The following is a 26,255-nucleotide window of genomic DNA, read 5'->3' on the forward strand; positions in this document are numbered from 1 at the left end:
TGATTAGCTTCTGCTGCTGCCCAACAGAAGCAAGAATAAGCTCTTCTGCTTGGTACTCAGTGTGTCCCGTGTGATCCCAAATTATCCTGCTACTTCATTTCCTACTGGTCTCCTACATGTATGGCAACCTCTGGCCAAATTACAAAAGGTCTACTCTTTGTTCCCTAAATCCACACCAAGATTCCCTGGCTTCTTCCTTCATTCTTTTTGATGATTCCCTGCCTGGAAGGGCTATTTCTACCTCTCAAACTCTTCATTATTCTTAGCTTCTCTCCTGAAGAAAGCTTTTCCTGAGCCTCCTGTTTGAATGTGATTTCTTTCTCCCTTGAGACGCTTTAACTAACTGTTCGTCTTGTGAGGCTTACCTTGTCTCGTGTGATCATTTGTCTGCTCCCTATTTTCTCACCATTAGATTACCTTGGAGGGCAGGGCTATGGTTCCTGGCACACAGTTGGTGTTCATCAAATATTTTTGTTCGTTCAACAAATATTTACTCCTCCTCCCTGTGTGACCTTGGCCAAACTTCTGAACCTCACCCAACTACCTCACAAGTTTGTCATGAGTCATAAATGGATAATGAATATGAAGTACATTGGAAATAAACATGAAGTGTTACCACGTGTCTTGTATTGTTATTTTGTGACACTTCTGTCTCATGCTTTCTGTTATTTTACCTGCGGGGGGTAATTCCCTTGTGAAATGTAGTCTCAATACGCCAAGTAGAGGAGGCGAATGCACCCCCCGGACAGCAGGTGGCGCCATCTCCTCTTGGCGCGTTCCGGTGGAGAGTTTTGGCCGCGCCGCTACGCCGTAGGCCCGTGGCCTCACGGGTGCGGCAACAGCGTACGGCCCCCGGAAAGATGTCGCTGCTGCGCTCGCTGCGCTCACTGCGCCTCTGTTTGGTCGCGCGGGCCGGGAGCTGCCCAGTGAGTGCTCTTAGTCCTGGCACCGTTCTGCCTTCCTTGCAGGTCTCCCGTGCGCCGGGCACGCTCACTCCCCTTCCGCTGGCTGCGTTCGGCTCCATCTCCCCCTTCCCCGCACCTCAGTCCCTCTTCATGGTGCAGCGTCCGGGCGCTGCCTTTCCCCCACCCCCGGGTCTGTCTCTACTAAGGTCGCCTCCCGGCCGACGTGCTCCCACCCCGCGAGTTCCTTGCTGCTTCCTGCTTCTCATGCTTTCTTACTCCCTCCAGGTGGGGCCCCTTCTGCTTCAGTCGCCCCAGCCGTGGCATACATTTCACGCTGGGCCCTGGCTGTCCTCCTCGGCTTCCAGCAAGGAGCTCCTCATGAAGCTGCGGCGGAGAACGGGCTACTCCTTTGTAAACTGCAAGAAGGCTCTGGAGACTTGTGGCGGGGATCTCAAACAGGTGTGGGAGAGGAAGTAGAGGGGAGCAGGCGCGGGGGTGGGAGTGGGGTACTGGGGCCCGACCCCAGTGCGTTTGGGAGGTCGCGTAGAAGTCAGATCTGCTGCCCAGTGATCCATAACGATAGAGTCCTAGATAGGATTCTGACTTCAATGACAGTCTCACCCATTGACTCTTACCTATTTCGAAGCAATTGACTCAGGGTCGCAGGGCTAAGAAACTATTCCATGCAAGGCTGCTATGAGGTTTCCTGCTGCTTGGGGCTGAAAGGGCTCGTGGGAGCTTTGGAGTCAGACCGACGACTAAGACCCAAATCGTGGTATCCTCACACTAATCCTGTGACCTTGGACACCTTACTTAATATTTCAGAGTTGCATTGGTTTTTTTTATATAAAGAAAATAGTACTATCTTCCCCATAGAGTTGTTGTGAAGATTAAACTTATTCAAAACACCAGGCACAATGCCCACTGTTTGTCATTTAGTGGTAGGCTGCCAATAAATGATAGATTAGCTTCTCTTGTAGGGCTGAGGGGAAGGAGAAAGAACTGGGGAACCTGAGGTATTTTAGAGCCCCATTCTGTTCTAAATTCTGTGCCTTTGTCATCTGCCTTTTATCTTTTTTATTTATAGGCAGAGAGCTGGCTCCACAAACAGGCCCAGAAGGAGGGCTGGAGTAAAGCTGCCAGGCTCCATGGCAGGAAGACCAAAGAAGGTCTGATTGGGCTGCTGCAGGAGGGAAACACGACTGTGTTAGTAGAGGTGAGTTGTCAGAGTTCCAGATGCCAGGAACAGCTGTCCCTTGGGTGTAGGCTTTGTGGTAGACCCTTTGCATTCTTAAAGAAGAGGTGTTTGAGAACCATAAAAGCTAGTTAGAATTAAGCCCGTAAGACCACAGTTACTAGCTATGGATTCATTTAAGTATAGAAATGCACAGGTTGTGGGTGAGAAAAGGCCTAGTAGTGTAGACTGTTATTCCTAAATGTGAGTCAATTGTGGCCTTACACCTCGTCACTGATTGTTTCCTGGAATAGTTAGATTTTAAAGCTAGGAATTAGACTAATTAGATGATGAACAGCAAGCAGCTGTTTTAGAGGAGGTTTAGGGGCCCAGCTGGTGAAGAATCAGGTGTGGATTAGTCTAGAGCGAGAGAAGAGATAAACAAGCTGATAAAAGTGGTTTGGCATTGGAGGAGCCTAGGGAATGAGGCGATTATGGCATGTGCCACAGGCAGGTGGTGAACTTGTAGTGAATCCTTTGGGGGACGTTATGGAACCGTCCTGTGAATGCACAGGTTATTGCTAACTCATTGGCACAGCAGGAATCACTTCATTCAGTTTCTGGCCTCAAGCTAGTAGAGGAACTGTGGATTTAATCTTAGAGACATTTATTTCTGTTTTGTTGCGTCTGCTGCCTGTATTACCAATACCTTGCTTTAAGGCATTTTTGGAGACTGTTAGTAAACAGCTTATACAGCAACATCAATTTCTTCCCACAGGTGAACTGTGAGACAGATTTTGTTTCCAGAAATTTAAAATTTCAACAATTGGTCCAGCAAGTAGCCCTGGGAACCCTGTTGCATTGTCAGAGCCTAAAGGATCAACTGTCTACATATAGTAAAGTGAGTTTGGGGGTTGTCTCCAACATGCTGGATTTGTTCCTCCCCTCTTAGGGTCTTTGCTATTCCATTTTTTCAGACATTCTCATGTCTCACTTCCTTATTTTATGTTTCTGCTTAAATGTTATCTCTCTGGAGAGGAGTACCTTCCTCCTATTGCTCTATCCCCTTATTTTGCTTCATTTAAAATTTGTTGTTATAGTTCTTATATATTACGTTTTAATTTATTTATTTCTCGTTTGCCTTCCCCAATAGAATGTAAGCTTCATAAGGCAGGAGATTTGTCTTTTCACTAGTGTGTCTCTGGTGCATGAGGAGTGGGCCCAGCGCTTGCTAGGGGCTCTGTTGAATGAATGAATGAATGCCAGTGCAATACAGTCCATAAATCAGGTGAAGCTTTGTGTTCAGAAATCTAGAATGGCCTGAGGAAAGGATTTCTAAATATAGATACTGGAGAAGGCACAATTTAGGAGACTAAGCATATTCTTATCTATAGAAGGATCAAGGAAGGAATTGTATCAGTACGCCTTTGATCCATCCTTATGGCCAAGGCAAAAATGAACCAACTACTCACAACAATTTTTTTGTTTAGTACCACCCTTTTCCTTCTGTTTATCTTTCTTTTGAGATCTTGTGGTAAATGTTAATTATTACTGCCATTAAATAGTCATATTACATGGAAAACTATGTTGAGATTATTTTTTAGAATTGTACTGAATAGATGAGTCACTTGAAGTAGAAATTCTAATCTTGACTTTGCCAGTAGCTGTTTGTAACCCTGAGCTATTCACTTACTTTACTGTGTCTCTGTTTCATTATCTGTAACAAGGGACTTTGGTCCCTTTTAGCTTTATTAATTTTTTCCTTTTGGGCTTTATCTTTTTAAAACTTTTATTTTGAAGAAAATTCAAATTTGCAGAAAAGTTGCCAGTATTCTACAGTAAACTAGAGAGTAAATTTATCTAGATTCACCATTTGTTAACATTTTGCCTTATTTACTTTATCACTTTTTATATTCATATTATCGTCATTCCTATTGTTTTTTTATCCTTTTGGGAGTATGTTGCGGACATTAGAACCCTTTATCCCTTCAGCATGTATCTCCTAAAAACAAGGACATTTTCCTATATAACCACAGTACAGTGATCACATTCAGGAATTTTAACATTGATACAATATTTTTATTTAGATAATATACAATATACATTCCGTTTTTGGCAACTAGCAGTTTTTCTTGTGATCCAGGATCCAGTCCAGTAGCATGTGTTGCAATTAGTTGCCATGTCAGTTTGGTTTCCTTTCTTTGTTCCTCAGCCTTTCTTTGTCTTTCATTACATTGACATTTTTGAAGGGTACAGGACAGTTGTGTAGAATGTCCTTCAATTTGGGTTCAACTGATGTTTCTTCATACTTAGAATATGGATTTTTATAAGAATCTTAAATAAATTACCCTCTGTTTTTCTCAGAACATCACATCAGGAGGCACAGGGGGTTAGGACTGTGGTCTTGTTATTGATGGTGCTAATTTTGATCTCTTGGTTAAGGTAGTATCTGCCAGGTTTCTCCACTCTAAACTTACCATGTTCCTTTTTTGTAACTAGTAAGTAATCTGTATGGGAGATTTTTTTGAGACTGTGTAGACATCCAGTTCCTCAAAAAACTTGTGCCTAAAAGTTTTAGCATCCCTTGATGATTCTTGTCAGGACCAGTTGTTACTGTGATAGTTGCATAATGGTTATTTTTCTAACCCTTATAGTTTCTTTCACATGGGTTAGTTTTACTAGGTGGCATTCTATTGTAATAAGGAGATATCTCCTTCTCCCTTTATTTAGGGATTTACTTAGTAGCAACACTGACTCATAGATTCTTTTTTTATACAATTCATTATACAATCCATTAGTCTTTTTCTTTTTAAAAAAAAAAATATATATTTATTTATTTATTTTCGGCTGCGTTGGGTCTTTGTTGCTGCACGCGGGTCCATTCGTCATTTTAATGCTCAAATTATCCCCGGATTTGGCAAGTTTAAGCCAAGCCTATGCAAGCTGGCTCCATTGTCTTTTTGGTATGGCCTTATTATTTTCTGACTATTTCCGTACTTTTTGGCATAACAGAGTATTCTGGGTTTATGTCATACTTTCCTTGCCCCAGCCATGGGATTGGCAACTTCTCCAAGGGGTCCTGATCCTTTCTGGTGGGGGAATGGTTTTTAGAAACCAAGATCTGGGCAGCATTAGGTATGCTTAATTCTACTGAGATGTCATTGCTGCTCTGCTCTTTCAGCAGAGCTAGGAAATGTGTGTGTGTGTGTACGTTTCGGTTCTAATCTTGCACCACAGGCTTCTTTCTTTTCTTCCCCCTTTCTGTATTTGTACCTTCCTTCTCTCATAGTGAATACACTGGCGTCTAGCAATTTCAGTATGTTTGCTTATTTACTCTCTGTAGGGTACACACTTTGTTTCAGAGTTACTACCCCTGACCGCTGCAAATAACAAACCTACTAAGGAGTTCAGGATTTCTTTGATGTTCTTTTTGTCCTTACTTTGAAGTTATGTGGCCAAAGGATTGTATCGAAAGTAACTTGGATTAGTTTTTTTCCCCCTTTTGAGATTGTGTTATTCCTTTGAAATACAGTTAGAATCTCTGTTTCTGTTTAGTCAGTGTTTGTTTTCACCCCCAATCCTTGTTAATTTAATTTTATTTTTGTGGTTTGTTTTGTTTTGTTTTGTTTTTTTGCGGTATGTGGGCCTCTCACTGTTGTGGCCTCTCCCGTTGCGGAGCACAGGCTCCGGACATGCAGGCCCAGCGGCCATGGCTCACGGGCCCAGCCGCTCTGCAGCATGTGGGAACTTCCCGGACTGGGGCACGAACCCATGTACCCTGCATTGGCAGGCAGACTCTCAACCACTGCGCCACCAGGGAAGCCCCTAATTTTATTTTTGAATATGTAAAACATTAACAAGGTTCTGGAAGTTAAAACTCTCCTCCCCCCTCCCCCAGCCACATACACAAGTCTTACTTCCCTCCTCTCCCTTCCACCCCATTCCTGTCCACTCCTGTGGATAACCATCTCCACTAATTTCAGGTTATCCTTTTTGCAAAAATAAGCGTATTTACACAAATATTTATTACACAAGTGTTGGTATAATATGTATGTATTCTTTTAATTTGCTTTTTTCACTTAATATATCCTGGAAATACTCCATAGCAGCTCATGGAGACCATCTTTTTTTCTCTCTCTTTTTCCAGCTGCATAGTATTCCATTTTGTGACAGTACTGTGGTTTATTCAGCCAGACTCTGCCTGTTTGGACATTTAGACTTCCCAGTATTTTACGATTAGAAATAATTGCTCAATGAATAACTTTGTGCCTATGTACTTTTGTATTGTTGGAAGTGTATTAGAGTAAATTTCTAGAAATAGGATTGCAGGGTCAAAGGATAAAAGTGTATGTAGTTTTTTTTTGTTTTGTTTTTTTATTTTATTTATTTTTTTAAAAGTGTATGTAGTTTTGTTAGCTATTGTCCAATTCCCTGCCATTGGATTTGCACCATTTTTCATTCCTACCAACAATCTACAAACCTTTTAGTTTCAACATTTTATGATTGTATGAAAATATTGTTTCTGATTTCTAGGAAACTGCATTCTAAGAAGTTAGGCCAGAGATTGGGATGGCATTGGGGGTGGAGCGCTTAGCAATTTTTAACGTTCTTGGCTTAATGAAAACAATGTCTATTTATACTTAGTTGTCTTAAATCATTTTCTGAGAAATAGACTATATTTTTGCTTAGTCTCTTGGTAATTTTAATTACACAGACTGACTCGTGTTCATTTTCTTTGTGCACTTAGGGCTTCTTGAATTCCTCTGAGCTCTCTGAACTTCCAGCTGGGCGTGAGAGAGAAGGCTGTCTCAGGGATCAGCTGGCCTTAGCAATTGGTGAGTATTTGTAAGGATCTGGAAACGGGAGATTGATAACTGGATCTCCTGGTATCTTTGGTATTCCTCCAAGTCTAGATCAAGAATTACAAGGTCAAGTTCCTTCAAGGGTCTGATAATCTGATTGCGAGAGGTGGGTTGTGTGTTAGATATTAGTGAGCAGTGGACACCCTGAAAAGCTCACACTCTGCTGAAGAAAACCATTACCAAGCCACCTGTTATTACTTTGAGGGAAATGGGATCCCAGTGTCATCAGAATTTTTAAATTCCTTTAAAAGAATTTGGATTTGTATGAAAAAAAATTTAGTGTCTAGCTGTTTGCAACTACTTAAAATTAGTAGGCATCACTGTGCTGACCAAACAAAGCATGTCTTTAGGCAGAGATGGCCTTTTGATCTCCGGTTGACTACCTCTCTGTACACTATGAAGGAAATAGTCCGTTAGAGGTCATTTCATCTTCTTTATGAAGGGATCCAGGAGTATTTCAGGGCATCATGTTTAGGAATTTGTCCTCTCTTAAAAAAAAAATCTGATCCTGAATTTGTGAAGGTACATTCTTTCAGAACCACTGGCTATAGGAGCCGTATCTGGATCATTGGCAGTGGGAGTAGTAGGGATTTTGCCTTCTTCGTACATGTCCTTGATGGAAGGAGGGAGGTACGGCTGGGGTTGGAGCTTGCTGGGAATTTACTGCTCATCTGATGTTTCCAGTCAGGACATCAATTCTGTTTTTATCAGGTCATCTTGAAGTATGTATGATGTTTCAGTGAGTCATGGTTGAAAAACTAGATAGACAGCCGTGTATGGAACTTATTAAGAAATTCTGGAAGAATTGGGTGTTTCAGCCTTGCCAGTTTCTGGGAATTAACTATTGGGTAGATGCTTTGAGCTGTTTTAAGATTCCTTTTGGTTTCTGGATACTTCCCTTTTATGACTTTTAGTTATAACAATGGCTAATTCAGGGATATTTACCCAGACCCCTGTGTCTATTCTCCTAGCCCTACCTACCTTTTGGCTTCTTTGGACTTGTGTTAGAGGGGATAGCATCCTAGAATCTGTTTTTGGTTCTTATAAATAACTCTGAAAATATTATCTTTTAATTTTTGATGAGGGGAAGCTGAAACCACCATATGACACAGGGCTTTGGATTTTCTGGGGCTTTTAGTTTTGGACTTTTTCCTGTTACAATGGATGATCAGGAGTTGTCTGTGTCAGTTATAGTGGTTTTTGGGAGGGATGGTGATTTGGTGGGGAAAAAACACAATTGGTTTGGAGTCAGATCTGAGGGGGTTATTTTTGTTTTTTTTGTTTTTTTAAAGATTTTTTTTTGATATGGATCATTTTTAAAGTCTTTATTGAATTTGTTACAGTATTGCTTCTGTTTGACTTTTTTTTTTTTTTTTGCGGTACGCGGGCCTCTCACTGTCGTGGCCTCTCCCATTGCGGAGCACAGGCTCCGGACGCGCAGGCTCAGCGGCCATGGCTCACGGGCCCAGCCGCTCCGCGGCATGTGGGATCTTCCTGGACCGGGGCACAAACCCGTGTCCCCTGCATCGGCAGGTGGACTCTCAACCACTGTGCCACCAGGGAAGCCCTGTTTGACATTTTTGTTTTTTGGCTACGAGGCATGTGGGATCTTAGCTCCCCGACCAGGGATTGAACCTGCACCCCCTGCATTGGAAGGCGAAGTCTTAACCACTGGACCTCCAGGGAAGTCCCTAGATCTGAGTTTTAATTCCAGCTCTGCCATACATTAGCTCTGTAGCCTTCGGCAGCTTTCTTAAGCTCTCTAAGCCTGAGTTTAAGGTAGTGATGATAGCCAGATTGGAGCACTCACTATGTGCAGATACTGTAATAAGTTCTTTTACACATCTTATTTATTTCTCCCAATAACCCTGTTTTCAGGTTATTTAAGTGGCATCCTCTCCATTTTACAGAAGAGAAAATGAAGGCTTGATGAATTAGTAAATGGGGTTATATCATTAAGTTACTTGCCTAAGGTCGAAGCCAGTGAGAGGCAGAACTGAGACCCGCGCCCAGAATATGTGTGACACCAGAGCCTGTGTTTCTGAATACCAGCATGGCGCCTAGTTGGTGTTCACTCCATTTCTCCCACCCTCTCCCCCCACACCCCTTTTCCTGTTTACGCTGAAAATGGTATCTCTCCCTCTGTGGCACATCCACGGTGTGAATGCGGAGGACCGTCTCCCAGACTTGGCTGCTTCTGTGCATATTTTGGTACTACCACGAGCATCATATTCTGGAAGTGTGTTTTTTGTTTTTGCTCTCTCACAGGGAAGCTGGGAGAAAACATGATTCTTAAACGAGCTGCATGGGTGAAGGTGCCAGCTGGGTTCTATGTTGGCTCTTATGTCCATGGGGCAATGCACAGTCCCTCGCTCCACAACCTGGTTCTGGGGAAATATGGGGCCCTGGTCATCTGCGAGACGTCTGAGCAGAAAGCAAACCTTGAAGACCTTGGCCGCCGCCTTGGGCAGCATGTGGTGGGCATGGCTCCTCTCTCTGTTGGCTCCCTGGACGATGAGCCTGGGGGAGAGGCAGAAACCAAGATGCTGTCCCAGCCGTACTTGCTGGATCCCTCCATCACACTGGGACAGTATGTGCAGCCCCAAGGGGTGTCTGTAGTAGACTTCGTGCGGTTTGAATGTGGAGAAGGCAAAGAGGCAGCAGAGGCTGAATAGGTTCCAGAGACTTTTGGCCCAGGAGAAAATGTTTATTCTTAACTCTGGACATTATTACATTATTAGTTATTTCCTAAGCCTCTTCAAACCCAGCATTTGTTTTTCATTTGAGTTTATAATGAAATTATATACTTCATGGGTTAAGCTATTAAATAAAATTGTTATATAATAAAGAGAGTAGAATCTTTTCTTTGTTTGTGTAATGCTGGGTCTAGCTTTTTTGTGCCTGACTTGTGACAGGTTTTAGAAAACAACAGGTGGGTCTCACTGAAGTGACTGACAGTGTCTGGGAGAACAGGCATCACCAACTGTGCTGCTGCCCCCTTCAATGCAGATTTATTATGGTGTCCCTAAAATGTCTACCTTGTTCCATCCTACTCTTGTGACATAGAACTCTCTTGTTCGGTTTTGCTTTGTGACGCTTTGGACTATGCTTCTATCCTGGAACTTCCCCAGTTACATTACTTGTGCCACATGGATTCTTTGGAATTGTTGACTCAAACTTGGAGTTGTCTGGAAAATGTGGTTCATTTGTTGATGTCCATAGCGTGCTTTGAATTCTCTGTGCAGTGGTATACACATTGATTCTGTCCTCATTACTGAAATTAATAACACATGGCCCTGTTTCTCCTCTGGATAGCGGGGTGGAGATGGGTGGGGACTGAGGTTTCCTGGACAGCTGTAAGGCAGATTTTGGCATTCTTAGGTCAACAGGGATTCCAGTTATCCAGAGAGCTCACTCAGCAGTGTCTCTTTACTTGCCCAGTACTGAGACATTTCTCCCAGTAGAACAAAATAGTTATCATAATGGGCAGACCCAAAATACTGAAAAAAAACTCCCTTTTGCTCTTACAGGCATCTTTATTTGAAAATTTCAGAGTCTCTGGCACATACAGTTGTGAGCATTTAGATTTTGACTTCAGGGTGTATATGTGAATAACTTCAGTGATTTGTGGGTTAAACAGGAAATACCGATCTTAAGATTTAAAACAAACTTAGGCCCTTGCCCCAATATTAAACACTTTAAACTTAGTTTTTTTGTTCTCTTACTTTTGACTTCTCCAGATTCCTGCAGTTTTAGTGCTTTCTGCTGAGGCCACAAAAATTAAAAAGTGGGTAGCTAACATTTTAGGTATATAACAACTAAGGAACACAGGGATGAGAAAAATGGAGAACATGCTGTGATTTGCAGAGCCTACTGTATCAACATTAAGTAGCTGGATGTTAGGCAGAAATTAGTAGAGAAATTCTTTCCCGGTACTGGCACTATCTGCTTTCTCCTGGGGTCTCGCAGTAGGCAGATGCCTTCTTGCCTCAGAAAAGCCCCTTTTCTTTCTTCATCTGGAGCTGTTTCCAGCCAGGCAGAGCAGCAAATTGCCCTCTTGTGATGCCAAACACAGAAACAAAGTCCTGTTCAGAGAGGTAATTCTAAGAGAGAAGACAAAGTTTCTAGTTAGAAGGAAGACCTAGCACCTGTCAGTGCTAACGGGGTCGGGGAAATGGGGCCAAGAGAGAGTCCCAGGTAGTTCCCTGAAAGGGGAAGTAGAATGATTTCTTCAGAAAGTTTTTAATGTACTTAAATTATTCATTGGAGAGTTCTTTGGCTTGTGGAGTCCCACCTTGGCCTCTGAAAGCCCTGGCTGGATTTGCGCACAGTCCCACCTGGCACCAGTGTCTTGCCAGAAGGACAAGAAATGGGTTATATATTATGTACAAGTTCTGAACATTAGGCTTTGGCTGAATGGAGAACTAAATCGATGGTTTTCCTTGCTTTCTGCCCTTATCTGCCATTTTTTATCTGGACATTTTCAAATGCAAGATCAGGTGGACCTTAATGAGAGCATAAAATTCTCCTAACATTTATTTATTAATGATTAATGAATATTTACTGTGCAAGTAAAATTATTAAGATATGGTCTCTGTTTTCAAGAAAGTTGCAGCCCAGATACTTAAGAGTTGGTTAGATAAGACACTGTGGAAAATCCAGAGGCCCTTCCGCTTCAAGGGGAAAATTAATTAGTTCATTCAACATGACTGTTAATTCAATCAGCTGAAACTTAAGGTGTGCCTGTGATCTGCTGGGCACCATTCTAGATGCTGAAAAGCTGAGAATGTGGGCGTGAACAAAACAGACAAGGTCCTTGCTCTTGAGGGTATCACTGGAGTGGGGCAGATAGACGGTGACCCAGTATAAAGGGACTATAGGCGGTGAGGGAGGCAGTGTCGGGGTGGTCAGGGGAGGCCTTCCTGGGGAGGTGGCATTGCAACTGAGACCTAAATAGTGAGGAGGAGCTGGTTGTCTGATGATCTGGGAGAAAAATGTTTTCAGGCAGGAGCAATAGCAAGCATAAAGGCTCATGTTCGAGGAACGGAAAAACAGCCACTGGCTGAAGGGCGGTAAGTGAAGAGGGTAGTGGTCTGTGAGATGAAGTCAGAGGTGGGCAGGGGCCAGATTGTTTGGGGCCTTGGAGGCCATCAGAAGAACTTTGGATTCTAAGTGTAGTGGGAAGCCATTCAGGGTGTTTTAAATAGAAAAGTATCATCTGTTGTAGAAGCCCATTGGTTGTTATGTGGGGAACAGATTGTAGGGCAGGGGTGGAAACCAGTTGGGGGCCTATGGCAGTGGTCCATGATGGCTGGACCGTACTGGCAGCAGAGAGATGGAGAGCAGTGAATGGAAGCTAGCTGATGGATTGATGTGGGAAGTGAGAAAAAAGAAACAAGAAGGAGCCCTGGGTTTTCGGCTTGAGCTCCTGGGTGACTCAGATGTCTATTGAGTGCTTTACAGTGTTCCAGATCTGTCCTAGGCTGTATAGTGAGAAGGTGCTTTACTCATGGAGAGCTCCACGTACATCAGATGCAGCCACTCACCTCCTTTTTGGCAGGGTTCACATCCTCAGGCAACTCCTGACTCTGATTTTTCAACAGAACTTCTACGGGGTAATATTTTGGCTCAGAATTTAGGGAGAGGGTTGTGTCCCTCATATCCTAGGGAAGATAAGAATGTAGACACTGGATAAGACTCTTCAGGTCTGTGCCGTTGAAGTTCTGTGTTTATAATATATAAATTTTGGTTTTTACCACTTTATAATCATCCTTTAGAACAATGGTCCCCAAAACTGGCTGCATGTCAGAATCATCTGGGAATCTAAAATATTCAGATTTTAGGGTCCTTCTTGGGAAAGTGATTCAGTAAGTCTAAGGTAAATCCTGTATAGCCAGTTTGGCGTAGATGTTTTGCTTAAACATCATTTAAATACTGTGATCACATTCCTTCTATTGGTACTTTTACTTGGGCTCTACATTTCCAGTCTTCAAATGACTTCAAATTCAAGTCCTACTTCTTTTAAATATTTTTTAAAGATGCTACATTGCCATTAGCTTTGGAATCTTGAGTTTGTACAGCACAAAGGACAAAACTGCCAGATGGTTCGGACAGTGGTGCCATGTATTTGTCCTGATGTTAAAGAGCTGTTGGATTCCTGGCCAGAAGCTCCACTTCTTTTGGCCATTAAAATAGGGGTAAAAGGGCTTCCCTGGTGGCGCAGTGGTTGAGAGTCCGCCTGCCGATGCAGGGGACACGGGTTCGTGTCCCGGTCCGGGAAGATCCCACATGCCGAGGAGCGGCTGGGCCCGTGAGCCATGGCCGCTGAGCCTGTGCGTCCGGAGCTTGTGCTCCGCAACGGGAGAGGCCACAACAGTGAGAGGCCCGTGTATCGCAAAAAACAAAAACCACCACCAACAACAACAACAAAAAAATAGGGGTAATGGCCTGAGTTTCTGTGGACGCCCCTGTCAGAAACTGATAAACATTATCATGTGGGTTAGAAGCTTATTATTTCTGAAAAATACTAACAGTAAGTTTAATCTGTCCTGAATGACAGAGAGAGTTGAATAATAAAATTTGGTTTTGTTTTCATTGTTTTTTTAAACAGCAAGTCTGTTCTAAATTCTGGAAGGCAGTAAAATAAGGAACTTGGCTCTGAGACCTGCATTTCTACCGATTAAAACAACCTTCATATCAAAATAGACCACCAGAGTCACGCTAAGAAGGACATGATAGGATTTTGGCCATGTTGCATCTGTAGCATTTACTGTTTCTCTCTGGCTCTGGTTGTCTGTGAATAGCTCCTCCAAGAAACTCACAGCAGTGATTCTCGTGATAGCAGCAGCGTCTCCCAGCTCTTCTTTTAACTGTTCATATGATTTCCCTGCCTGAAAAGAAGAAATAGAAAATACAGCATGAGATGCTGCTTATAGGGGAGGGACATGTCAGGCCTGGTCTGTACCCTCGAGAGAAGCAAAAAAGCCAGGGGACAGAAGACATTTCAGGATAAGCAAAAATGAAAATCCCCCCTTCTGGGTCTATGCAGGGTTGGGAGGTACTTAAACATGGTCTGCATTCTTTGCTGGTGGCCCCTCAATGCTCCATACTAAAAGCAGTTGACTAGGAGTCAGTAAACCTGGCTTCTTTCCACTGGTTAATTGTGACTTCAGACAAATAACTTCTCCTCTGAGATTCCTCATCTGTTAACACAGGAAACTGTTCCCTAGCTGTCAGGATGTAGAGCTCAAAAAGTAATGTGTGTGGATATACTTTATAAACTTTATTACTTTTTCACACACTGCTTGTTCCTGAGGCAAGCTGTGAATTCTCTAACTGGACTTAGTGCCCTGGTGGGCGCGAAAAAGAAGGAAAGTAAAAAGCGGGGAGGGGAGAGGGAGTGGGGGAGATGCGGTCCTGGGTTTACTAAGCCCTTGAGTACCCCGCCATCCCACTGAGCTCTTAGTGCCGAGCGCCCTGGCAGTAAGAACATCTTCCCGGTCCTCTCTGTTCTTACGCTCCAAATGTGAGGGTCCCAGGCCAGGAACCAGCCTGTGAATATGGGAGGCTCAAACCCCTGTTTAATGATCAGGATTGGTGTGCCGGTGTCGCGGCCGCTGGGGTGAGTGTGCAGGTACTCCTGGGCGGTAGCAAGAGCGCTCTCCTTCTCTGTGGCGTTGGCCTCAGCCCCAATCCACAAGAACACCTGTTGTGGTAGAGATTGACTATTTGTTATTGAGCTCATACCAAGGGCTAAGTATCAATACTAGATCATACGTGCTGCCCTGTCTTTACCTGTCAGCAGTTCACAGCCTCATCAGAGTAAAGCTTTTCTCAGATTCATTTTGATTTATGTATCTCCCCAATCTACATCTCCAGTCCTGAACTCTCTCTCTCTGAACTTTAGCTTCCTGGATCCAGCTTCTTGCAAAACACCTCCTCTTGGCTGACTCCAAGCACATCAAGTGTAACACCCCCCAAATGTAGCTCTTTTCTAAACTTGTATCTGTGTCTCCATTCTTGGTGAATGGTGTCCATTCAGTCACCCAAGGCAATAACCTGGGAGTCATCCTAAATGCCTTCCATAACACCAGGACTTAGCTAATTTACCTCCTATGCTTTTGTCCAATCTGTCACCATCCCTCTGTCTCTACTCCACAGCTCCTGTGTGGGCCAGCAGCTGCTCTTACTGGACTAGGACAGTAGTCTGCTGATTGGTCTCCCAACATACAGTCTTTTTCCTCATAAGCCATCCCTCCTCTCCTACACTCGCCAGAGTGATCTATCTAAAGCACAGTCTGACCATGTCACTCGCCTGCTTAAATTTCAGTAGCTTTCCCGGATGAATTTCAAACTTCTTGACGTGGTAGGTAAGGCCCACCGCTACTTCTTTAGCTCCACCTCTAGCGTGCTCTTTAACTCTGTCTTATGCTCTGACGATACTATTTGTAGTTCCCTGTATACTAGACTATTCATGCCTTGGTTTTCCTTTGCCTGAATGCCCTCTACCTGATTAATGCCTGTTTATCCTTTGAGTCTGGGAGCCATCTCCTCCAGAAAGTCTTCACTGAGCCCCTAAACTGTGTTGAGTGCCCCTTATTTGTGCTCCCATGGCACCTCATACGTACCTCCCTCATACTAAAATGATGTTTCTATGTCCAGTCTCCTCCACCCCCGCTCAGCCTGTAAACTCTGAGAGTAGGATGAGGCCCTTGGCCTTGGTGACACCACACCCAGCACAGTGATTAGAACAGACAAGGTGTTGAGTATGTTTGCTGAGCAAAACCGAAGAAAATGGGATGTGGCGAAGGGGTGGCCTTGAAGATACGCTTTCATATCCCTTTGTTCCCTAAAAGGCCCATATCCCTGGGTGTGGAGCCTGCTGCCCTTGGTCCTGAGAGAATGGAGTGCGTGATGATAGGATGGCATGATTTTCCTAAAGCAAAGTGGGAAAATTCCCAGGATGGTGAGTTTTAAACAACCTTCTATTCTCTCCAGCCCTGGCAAAAAGCAGGTTCTTCCTTTGGTCACCACTGACAAATGTTTGATTGGCTTGGGGATGGTCCAGGGCTACCCTGGCTTTATCTGGGGGGGTTGGGGAGAGGTACTACACAAAAAATAGCCTAAAGCTTGAGGATCTTTGTCATTTGTTCTAAGCTCTCTGGCTGTCTTACCTGGTCCCAGGTATCCAGGAGCATCACGTCATCTGGGTTCAGGTCATCCTGGGTGAAGTCTGTGATCTCAGTGACAGTGAAACGGCCAGTCTTATTGGAACATTCAAAGAGACGGGACTGGACATCTAGGATTTCCTGCTGTAGTCTGCAATACAGTCCATTTAGTAGAGGAACTGAGCTGCTTAGAATCATGTGCTGTTCACAAGTCTGTAGGCAGGGGGAGCCAAGAGGAGGGGATGCTGTGGTCCTGTACCTTTTGTCATTGGCATAGGGAGTTTTTCCTCCCAGCACGTCCCAGAACTCAGCTGGCTCCTGGCCCTCAGCCACTGTGTTCTCGGTGCCATCACAGAGAAGCCCGGCCAGCTCCTTAGCCATTGCCCGCTCATCCCCACTGGACCCCTGAGAGTGGGGTGGGGAGAACACAGATGTTAGCTGCACACAGGCACATTGATGTGGGAAAAAAGTGTCTGAGACTAATAGCTCAGTGCAGCCAGGATCATCTACCAAGCCACAGTACCTCAGGACGGGGAGATAGATAGATTTGTTCTGGTGCTGGGAAGGGCAGGGGGCAAGGGGCGGGGACACGGAGGAAAACAGTGGTGGCAAAGGACAAGACTAAACTCTGAAACCCACAGTGGATATTGACAAGTCACCTTTGTTTTGCTTTCAGTTGGAATTTTAGCACCTACTTTTGACTATTTTTTAAGAGAAAACTTAAGTGTATTTTAAAAATTATATACAGGAAAATTCACTCTTTTTGCCGTAGAGTTCTATGACTCCTGACGAATGCATAGAATCATGCTACCACCACCACAACAAAAACAGAACAGTCATCTCACCACTGCAAAAAATTTCCCTCGGGCTACCTACCCCTTTGTAGTCAAACCCTCCCTGAATCCTTAACCTCTGGCAACCACTGATCTGTTCCCCATCATGATAGTTTTGCCTTTTCCAGCACGTCATAAATGGAATCATACACTATGTGGCCTCTGTGCTAGTGCACTGTGCACTTAGCATAATGCATTTGAGATTCATCCTTGCAGTTGTGGGTGTCCACAGCTTGTTTCTTTCCATAGCTGAGTAGTATCCCATTGTATGGCTGCACCGCTGTTTGTTTAGCCATCCTCCAGTTGGTTTGCTTCCAGTTTTTGGTGATTACAAATAATGGTGCTATAAACATTTGTGTACAGGTTTTTGTGTGAAGATAGTTTTTTATTTCGCATGGGTACATACCCAGGAATGGGGTTGCTGGGTCATACGGTAAGTGTATGTTTTATAAGAAACTGTCAAATTGTTCTCCAAAGGCCGTATTTGCATTCCCACCAGCAATGTGTGAGAATTCCTATTGCTTCGCATCCTCACCAGCACTTGATATTATCTTTTTTTTTTTCAGTCATTCTAATAGGTGTGTAGTGGTATCTCATTGGGGTTTTCATTTGCATTTCCCTAATGACTAATGATGTTGAGCATCTTTTCCTGTTCAATTCTCTTTTGCAAAACAATTTTAGTGCTTTCTAATGCAGATGCAATCTAAATTGACAAAAATCACATTTTTAGTGTTTCTGTTCAGTGTTCATGGCCGTCCTGTTACAGTCCACCAAACTGGTGTGGAAAGATTGACTTATCCAGCCTGCGTCCAGCCTCCATGTGTTCAGAGGTTTATGGAGGGTCTCCTGGACGTAAGCAGTGTGTTAGTGAGTTTCTAACTGGAGGCCTAATTGTGGGGAACATTGTCAGTCCCTTTGAAGATCCTTTAGGAAAAGGCTCCTTTTCTTGAGGACTGCTCCAGCCCACTCTTTAGTTCCTTTGCCCTTGCTGACAGGAGGGTTGGTGCAGCGCTGGGCTCTGAGGGGCTGGTATGACCACTGGGCCAGCCATCCTACCTTGCCATACCACAGGTAGTGCTCTGCCTGGGTCCGCAGCAGAAAGACATCATTGGAGTTCAGGGAGGAGGTGAAGGCTGGAACCTCCACCGCTTTGGTGTTAGATTTGTCATTTCCTTGAATCTGGAAGAGGCTTACCGGAGGATCGGGCTCGGCATTTCCCTTCCTGGAAGTCCCACCCTAGAGAGAGAGAAAAGCAGCGTCTGGAACTAAGGTGCACCATATGCGCCGGGCACTGGGCTAGCATTGTGGAGAACATGGATGTGTTTGACACCGTCTTTGCCCTCAAGGAGCGTCTAGGCTAACTGGGAGAGGTTGAGGTGAGCTGGAGTTATGGTACCAATAGTATTAGCTTTCATTATGAGACCCTGGTTATATGCCAGGCTCTTTGCTGGTGCCTTATCTACATCATCTTATAGATCCTCATAATAACTTTGTGAAGTGGGTATTATTATCCCACAGTGCAGATGGGGAAACAGGCTTAGAAACTTGGCTAATAAATGACAAGACTAGGACTTGACCACAGACTTGCGTATATCAAACATGTGACATTATACATTTGGGGTAGTGCTTCAGCCAGGGCTTCATGGAAGAAATGGAACTTGAATCTGAAGGGGCACATTCTCTGGGGGAGGTGGACAGGTGATGATATGGCACATGTGAGGTCTAATGAGGACACCCACCTGACTGGCGTGGAGTGTGTAGGCTAGGGAGCTGAGGGTGATGTGCCTGCACAGGTAATACGGGTCAGATTATAAAAGACCTTGAACATGAATTAGGCAGTGGTTTGGACTTGAAGCCCTAGGCAGTCGGGATTCACTTCAGTGTCTTAGAGAGATTCACCCGCTTCTTGTCTATGTCTTCCCCAAGCCCTGCTCTCTACCCCTCCTCTCCTCTACTGTAGTCTCCTGCTGACCTGCTGGTTCTGAGCATTCTGCTTATGGTATAATTTTATCTGAGGGCTCTCACCTCAAAGATAACCAGCTTTCCTTTGAAGATGGCCATGAAGTGGCGTGGCTCCTTCCCCATGGTAACCCGAACCTGCACAGGGGCCCCATCAAACTGCCGGTCCACCGCCACCGCCTGGTATGCCGAGGCTGCCAGCTCATCCTGTGAGGCGTGGCGGCCCTGTAGTGGTGAGCGGGTGCGATGGGTCCCTGCTACCCCCGGCCCTAGCTCAGTGGCCAGAGGAGGCGCCAGGATCCAAAGCTGAGAGGCTGCCCCAGGCCTACCTGCCAGATGTACAAGATGTAGTGCGGCTTCCCGTGCACCTCGTACGTATAGAGAACCAGATAGCAGTCTCCCCCATAAAAGAAGCCATACCGCTGATGCTCCACGGGGACCAGCTCTAGGTTTTCAATTCTCCAGACCTAGGCATAGAAGGAGACACAGTTCCCCAGAGATGGGAGTCCCGTGAAGAAACAGCTACCTGGAGGGAACTGGGCCATGCTTAGCAGAGAATCCAGGTGGGTGAGGCACTAACGTCCATTCAAAGTATACCTTCCCGCTCTGGTGCTTCTTTCCAATGGTGAGGGCTTATCACATTTGCATGATTTGAATCCCAAGAACTGGATCGTCCCTGGTCAGATGCATCCCCATCATGGCTCAGAGATGATTTGAATATGTCTGCCAGGTGAGTTATTGATAGCACACTGGAGTATCTACCTTTCACTTATGTGAAGAATTGTGGGAAAACCCTGCAGACTCAGACACCTCTTTGAATAGTCCTGAGGTGCCAGAGGTGGAAAGGAAAGCAAAGCAGACACGGAATCACGTGTCTCTTCCGTAGAGCAGAGCAGCCAGGAGGGCCAGTGCTGCCGCCTGCCCTGGGATGTGGGTCACTGGGCTTACCTCAACGTTGCCGTTGCCGTCGTCGACCATTCTTTCCTGGGCTGCCACCTCTGGTTTGGTGTGCAGCAGAGTCACATCAAATTTATCCTGGGAAACGTTAGCTGCACGGAAGGGGTTGGGAGAAGCCAAGTGAGCAAAAAGCACCTGTGCCTGCCTTTCTACAGAGTCCCGGCAGTGAAAACACGATCTGGGGGCAATCTTACCGATTTTACCAATGCTGCACGTTTTCCCCAGACCCACGGTCTGTTCCTTCACTGACCACTTCTGGAACAGCTGCTTGAACATGGCTGACTCGGCACCGTCACTGACGGTCTCCACGTTGGTACTGCTGGGGTAGCCCTTCATCTTGATGAAGTTCTGCGGGTGCCCCCCCGCCCCCAAAGGACAGGTCAGTCCGGGAGTGCACTGGGCTCTTGACTTGGCTGGTGATTCAACCCTGTGAAGCCAGTTGGTAGGACTGTTCCCTTCTCAGAGTTAGAGTCAAATTCTAACTCACTTCTGTCTAGGGACCAAGTTACCTGCCTCAAGGAAAGGACTGAGTAGAACATTCTGACATCTCTTCATTGGCCTGTCATGATTATTACTGATTTTTTTTTTTTGTAAGATCCTCTATTCTGTGTTCCTTCAGCACTCCTGTACTCTACTGACTTTGTATCACCTTCATTTGCCCCTTTTTTGCTTTGTAAGTGCATCCTGCCTGGTTCATCTGCATGGGTCTGCACAATGTCATAAGCTCCTTGAGGACAGGGCCATTGACCTTGATATGTGATACCTCCTTCAATAATAACAGCCACCTTTTACTGAGCAGGTGTGTGTGCCAGGTATTGTTCTGAGTGCTTTATAAATGTTACTTAATCCTCACAACCACCCCAGGAGATGGCATTAAACCTGGATTTGAATCCCAGTTTGTCTGTCTGACTTTGAAGTTATGTATGTAACTGCGATGTTCTATGCTCTGGTGCCTAATATGGCTCTCTGAGCACATCTGATGTGTTATGGACAGAATTTTTTGGACAATATTGCACATCCATAGCTCCTACCAGAGCTTTAGACATGGCCATCTGTTTCTCAACCTTTGTGGCTCCTCTTCCTTTCCACACATAGATCTTGGTTCCACTTTGGTCCAGGATGTAGCAGTCCTGAAGCAGACGGTCAGGGATAAAAGTGGTTACTCCTGCCCAAGACCATGAGGAAGGCCTTTCCCTAGAGTCTGCCTCTGAAGCCAGGTCTGGCTACCCCAAGCCAAGCCCACCCAAGCTCTACTTACATCATGGTTCAGTAAGCCCTGGACCAGAGGCCTCGTTGCTACATCTGTGACCGCCAGCTGCCCAGCTGAGTCTGAGACACTAGAGAAGGGGAGAGGTTAGCCTGTACCTTCTCTTCTACAAAGCATCGTGTAGTCAATCTGATATTTCATGGCTTTGTCTTAGAATGGAGTTTCTGGGTAGAGTTCAACTTCTTGTGACAGGCATGGCTTGAATGCAGACAGGAATGTGATGGACTCTGTTCTGTGGAGGAGACTTTTGTGCATCTCTCTTCCGAACGTTATCCTGTCCACATCCCTAGGCACGTATAGATCTGAGCAAAGAAATGGTCTCCCCCAGAGACGAGGAAGAGTTGCTAACAAGAGCAGATGGTAGCTGCTCAGGGAACACCGAGCTCCTTATAGAAGCTGCATTTGAAAAAGACCGAAAGAAAGCCAGTCACTTGTGCCCCAAACGAGGAGCGAAGCAGAAGTTTTCTGGGGGGACACCTTCCCCCTACCCCAGCTTCCAGCCAGCAGCCAGGCTTAGCTACTCACTGATACAGCGTGATATTTGATTTCTGCTGCTGATCTGTGATCTCATCGGGGACCGCAGGCTTGATAATGGAGTGCTGCCCGAGGGTGTCCTGAAGGACCTTCATCAGCTCTGGACTGGCCGCCTCCTTGTCTCCCTCGATCACTCCTATTTCAGCATGGCCCCCTCGCTCCCTGTCCCGAATATGCTTTGCCAGGAGCATAGCCTGTAAAGAAGCCCGAGGACCGGAGGAGCAGCCTGGATCCCAGACACAGAAGTTACCCTGATGCTGAGTCGCAGGCTCACATACGTGGCCTGTCTCTGAAACAGATGCTGCTCAAAGGCAGGGGTCTGGCTTGAAGGGCAGGAAAGAGCCAGCGAGGAAAGAAGAAGGAAAGGGCAACTGAGGGAGTGCAAGCCCGTGAGGCCCCGCGGCGGGTGGGGGAGGGAGCAACAGAACAGGCCACACCTTCAGACGCTCCCTGCTGCTGCTCTCTGGGCCATTCCACTGGATGATGACCTTCCCAAGGTCCAGCAGGAAGACATCACCTCGGTTAAAACTGTCCCAGCTCATTTCCACCTGCAGGGGAGAGGTAGACATTATGTAGGAGGAGTTCTTAGGTGCTAGGCGGAGAGGCCCTGGGCCCAGGACAGACAAGGGGCAGGACTTACCTCGGTGGCCCTGATGTTTCTCTTCCCCTTCACGTGCAGCAGCCGCTTCACATCGTAGGTATTGGTCTCCACGTGCTTCATCCTGGAGGCCACACCCCCCTTCTTGTAGCTGAGGGAACATCCGTTATTTATTGAGCACCTGCTATGTGCTAGGTACTGGGGAGACAGTTGTGGATCACACACATGCAACCTCTGCCCACGTGGGTGACGACAGTAAATGAGCAGGTAAACATAGATGCTGGTCACCACTGCCACAGAGGTGCACTCAGACAGCATGTTCAGGGCAGTCTTCTCCGAAGGACTGACATTTGAGCTGGGATATTAAGAGTAGGAACCAACCACCAGAGGACTAGTTCTCCAGACAGAGGGTGCATCACTGATGAAGTCCCCAGAGCACAGAAGAACTTGTTTTGTTTCGTTCTAGAAACTGTGTGAATGTCGCGTGTGATGGGGAGAGGGGCACAAGTCAGGCGGGAGCAGAAACATTAATGACACCGTGGCCTTAAAAACCATCTCACTCCAAGAATCCGCTCTCCCGCCCCTGGCCCTCACCCCAGCCCAGCCTCCCCCAGGGGTCCCATACGTGAAGGGCACGCAGAAAGCCACGGGGAGCAGAGGGTTCCTTGGTGACTCAGTGTGGTGCTCTGTGCCCAGTAGGTCCTCAGTGGGGACTGCTGACCTGCAAGAAGCTGGCCTTGGACCAGCCTCAGAACTCTCAAGCTCATTGGAATTCCTTTTTCTTTTCAATCTCAAGTGCAAAGTTTTGAGGTAATCAAGCTCCTCAGTTCGTGGAAGGTTTTCACCATTGGCCTTTATTGAGACCCCTCTCTTGTAGTAAGTATTTATGTGTTCCCTTTTATCTGCATACCCTACCGCCCTTTCTCTCCCCGCCATAAGCATCCATTCTAACAGTTTAACATCAGTCTTTTTATTTTCATTCTGGTAAAATGTGGCCTGTTGTTTTGAGTTTATGTACTTTTTTTAAAACAGAGATTGGCATTCTGTTCTATATTTCAAGCCTGTTTCTACCTGTGCTCCCTAAGCCCCATGTTTTTAAGGTCTGTCCACATGTCAGATGTGCCTCTAATCTGTTGCTTCCAGCTGTGGCATTGTACTCCGCTGTGTCGCGGAGTTTTTCCTGTCCACATTGCCTGCAGCTTCCCACCACCACTAATGTGAACGTTCTGGTTCATGTGCCCTTACGGACCTGGGAAGGTGAGCGCTCCTTTGGGTCACACGCCGGGGGTGAGATCTGCCCCAGTGGCAGCAGACTACTCTCCGGAATGCTGGGCCAGTTCTCACTTGCACCAGCAGGGCACCTGTCTCCCCAGAGCTTCGAGGACACTTGGCGCCTCTCAGCTCTCTGAGTTACTCTGCTCTAGTAGGCGGAAATGATGGCTTTGTTTGGATTTGCATTTCTCTGATGACTTTCTTCATATACATTTTGGCCCTTTTGGTTTCCTCTTTGGTAAACTGCGCTTACGTCCTTGCTCTGTGCATAGCTACTCACATGATGCCCTGCTTGAAGTAGCCGTGGAAGGTGTCGGACTCGTGGTACTGGACCTCCCGGTGCTGCACAGGGCTGCCCCCCAGGTAGTCATCCAGCTGCGTAGTGTAGATTGCTGCGCAGCTCTTCTCATCCTGCGAGGAGTCCTTCCCAATCCAGAAGTGGATGTCCTGGGAGAGGATGCTGCCCACTCTCCGGGTCTGGGATGTAGTCAGAGAGATCAGGTCAGGGGCCAGCTCGCCTCCCCTTCGCTGCTGGCCCTTCTGGCGTGGGAAGAACGTGGCCTACGGTGACTTGTGTCCTGCCCTTGGCAGGCTCGGGGCCTCTCCCTCCCTGCAGTGGCCCGGGTGCAGACCTCCTCCGTGGCTCAAGCCCTGGCAGCGCAAATCCCTCCCCACATTTGGGGAATGTTGACAGCTTATTGTTCTCAAAATAAACAGAGACCAATGGGGATCTTTTCCGGGTTGGACTGCAGGCTTTTCTTGCTGCTCTTTCGCACCCCTGCACTTGCACATCTGGCACAGCGCTGCTGTCCATCTGCATGGCTCTGTCAGTGCTGTCCACGTGGGAGATTGTTTCCTCCGCTAGATGAGTACTTTGAGGCCAGAGGTGGCCTTGTTTCCACCTGGCCTTCCTTCACAGCACTGTAATCTGGGGTCTGGGTCCCAGAGGGAGAAGTGCTGCTGTAGGCGACTCGCTGAGGTTCAGACTGAGGGCCACACCCATACCCTCTGATGCAAAATTTAAAACCCTGGCCTAAGAAACCCTTTGATAGTCAAACTGGAGGCCTATTCTATATAAAAGCGAGGAAGAATCAAGATGGATACCAGATTAACCTCACGGGCAGATCTCCCAGTGGGGCCCCAGAGCTGGCTCTCAGGGGAGCAGCTCATGGGAATGGGGGGCATGGTGCTCACCGAGAGGATGATGTAGCAGTCCCCCTCATAGAAGGTGCCGTGGGCATTCAGGGGCACCAGTGCCAGCTCCATTTTCTGGAAGGACAAGGGGTGTGTATAGGCTGCATTCTCTCCCTCCTCCCCCGACCCCCCCAGGCCTCCCCCTGCACGCCGTCATTTGACACAGGCGGCAGGGGAGAGTGGGGAGATGTCCCCACGGGGCGTAGCGGCCAGCCACAGGATTAGCGCGGTCACCCCTCTGGCTTCTGCTGAACTCCACCTGCCCGGCCCTGGGTCTGGATCCGGGTGCCTGTCCTCACCCCATCCTCCTCGCACCGCCTGCCCGGCCTCTTCTTGCTACACTGTGAAGAGCCTGTGCGCCGCCTCAGTCCTTTGCAGAGTTGGGTGTAAGCCCTCAAGTAAAAGCCCATCTCTGAGCCGCTGCACCAGAGTGCCTCAGCGCTGACTCTGACCACCCAGAGCTGGCCAAGTTCTGACAGAATGGGGAGCCAGGATTCTGTGAGGCTCTGGGGGGGACTGCCAGCCATGTGCAGGCTCCCTGCCAAGGGCTCTGTATTTGGAGTCTGGGTGGGAGCCCTGATGCACCTGTCACCAGCATGTGTGGCTCGTCCCAGGAGAGCCATTCCCATGGCCTCAGATGTGGACTTTCATCATACCTCCTAGTAGGTAAGCCTGCAGTCATGTTTGAGTGTATTCTGTGTAAAATACGTGTTAAATGTAAAAATGTTAAATATCCCACAGTTTGCGTAACTCTTCTAGTACCTATTAGTTTTTAAATCAACCGGGAGCCTTAAAACAGTGGGAGTGACCTGGGCTCTCACAAGCTCTGAGCTGCTTGCTAGGGGGCTGTGGCCCCCCTCGTGGTGGAGGATGGTGAGGTGGGGCATCACCTCTGGGTTTTCTGCAGCAGAGCCACTCACTGGGCTCAGAGCAGGGAGGTGGGGTGAGGCTGCCAGGCCAGGGCGGTTCCCAACTATAGACCGCTAGAGCTCGAGGTCAGCCAGAGGGGCTCAAGCCCCGAGTGGGAGAAGGGATGAGCAGGGCACCGATCTGTGCTGTACTCGCCAAATCTTCCTACCACCTTGCAGGAGCCAGAGTGCCCCGTGGAAGACAGGTTCCATTGTCCTGACAGAAGCGGCCAGGTGTCTCAGGGCTCCGTGGGTGGGCCTGGGCCCCACCCATCTCTCCAGGGCATTTACTAGAAGTGCAGATGGCTAGATAAAAGGCAAGCCTATTTTTGCTTTCCTCCACCTGTCACCCGCCTGCTCTGAGCACCCAGGAGGGGTCAAGGATCGGAAAATGTGCCCTTTGGAGCTGCCTCTCACTGTTGATGAACCACAGACAGGAGATCGAGGCATGTGGAGGGCCTTCAGCAGACCACAGTCTCCTGCCCCCATCCAGCCCAGCTCACCTTTATTCTCCAGGTGATGATCCCAGGGTCGTTGCCCACAGCCTGAAAGGCACTGCTCAGAGACATGGCGCTTGTCTTCCTGGGACTGAAACATCACAGAGCAAGCACGGAGATGACGCCTC

General features: G+C 46.8%; 2 protein-coding genes across 6 annotated transcripts; one reads left to right on the plus strand and one right to left on the minus strand.

Moving 5' to 3' along the window:
• Positions 1–823: 823 nt before the first annotated feature.
• TSFM (Ts translation elongation factor, mitochondrial) lies at positions 824–26,248 on the plus strand. Of its 5 annotated transcripts, XM_060025102.1 has the most exons (7): positions 824–926; positions 1,191–1,364; positions 1,993–2,121; positions 2,858–2,980; positions 6,827–6,914; positions 23,053–23,132; positions 26,147–26,248. In XM_060025102.1, the coding sequence occupies exons 1-6, from the start codon at positions 861–863 to the stop codon at positions 23,115–23,117; spliced, it is 645 nt and encodes a 214-aa protein (XP_059881085.1). In that variant the 5' UTR covers positions 824–860; the 3' UTR covers positions 23,118–23,132; positions 26,147–26,248. The 5 variants fall into 5 exon arrangements, with proteins under 5 accessions (XP_059881085.1, XP_059881087.1, XP_059881086.1 ...); XM_060025104.1 differs by lacking the exons at positions 23,053–23,132; positions 26,147–26,248 and adding an exon at positions 20,083–20,217; XM_060025103.1 differs by lacking the exons at positions 23,053–23,132; positions 26,147–26,248 and adding an exon at positions 15,797–16,615.
• Positions 10,126–26,199, minus strand: AVIL (advillin). Its single transcript, XM_060025110.1, has 19 exons — positions 26,134–26,199; positions 24,723–24,797; positions 23,809–24,005; positions 22,299–22,407; positions 22,096–22,206; positions 21,650–21,852; positions 21,116–21,194; positions 20,889–20,987; positions 20,052–20,205; positions 19,849–19,949; positions 19,230–19,367; positions 18,967–19,125; positions 17,998–18,177; positions 16,368–16,513; positions 16,115–16,259; positions 14,458–14,646; positions 13,763–13,831; positions 12,488–12,604; positions 10,126–11,044 (listed from the first exon to the last, which is right to left on the minus strand). The coding sequence occupies exons 1-19, from the start codon at positions 26,197–26,199 to the stop codon at positions 10,931–10,933; spliced, it is 2,451 nt and encodes an 816-aa protein (XP_059881093.1). The 3' UTR covers positions 10,126–10,930.
• Positions 26,249–26,255: the final 7 nt, after the last annotated feature.

The sequence above is a fragment of the Delphinus delphis genome, chromosome 11 (assembly GCF_949987515.2).
Source record: "Delphinus delphis chromosome 11, mDelDel1.2, whole genome shotgun sequence".
In the NCBI taxonomy this organism is placed as follows: domain Eukaryota; kingdom Metazoa; phylum Chordata; class Mammalia; order Artiodactyla; family Delphinidae; genus Delphinus; species Delphinus delphis.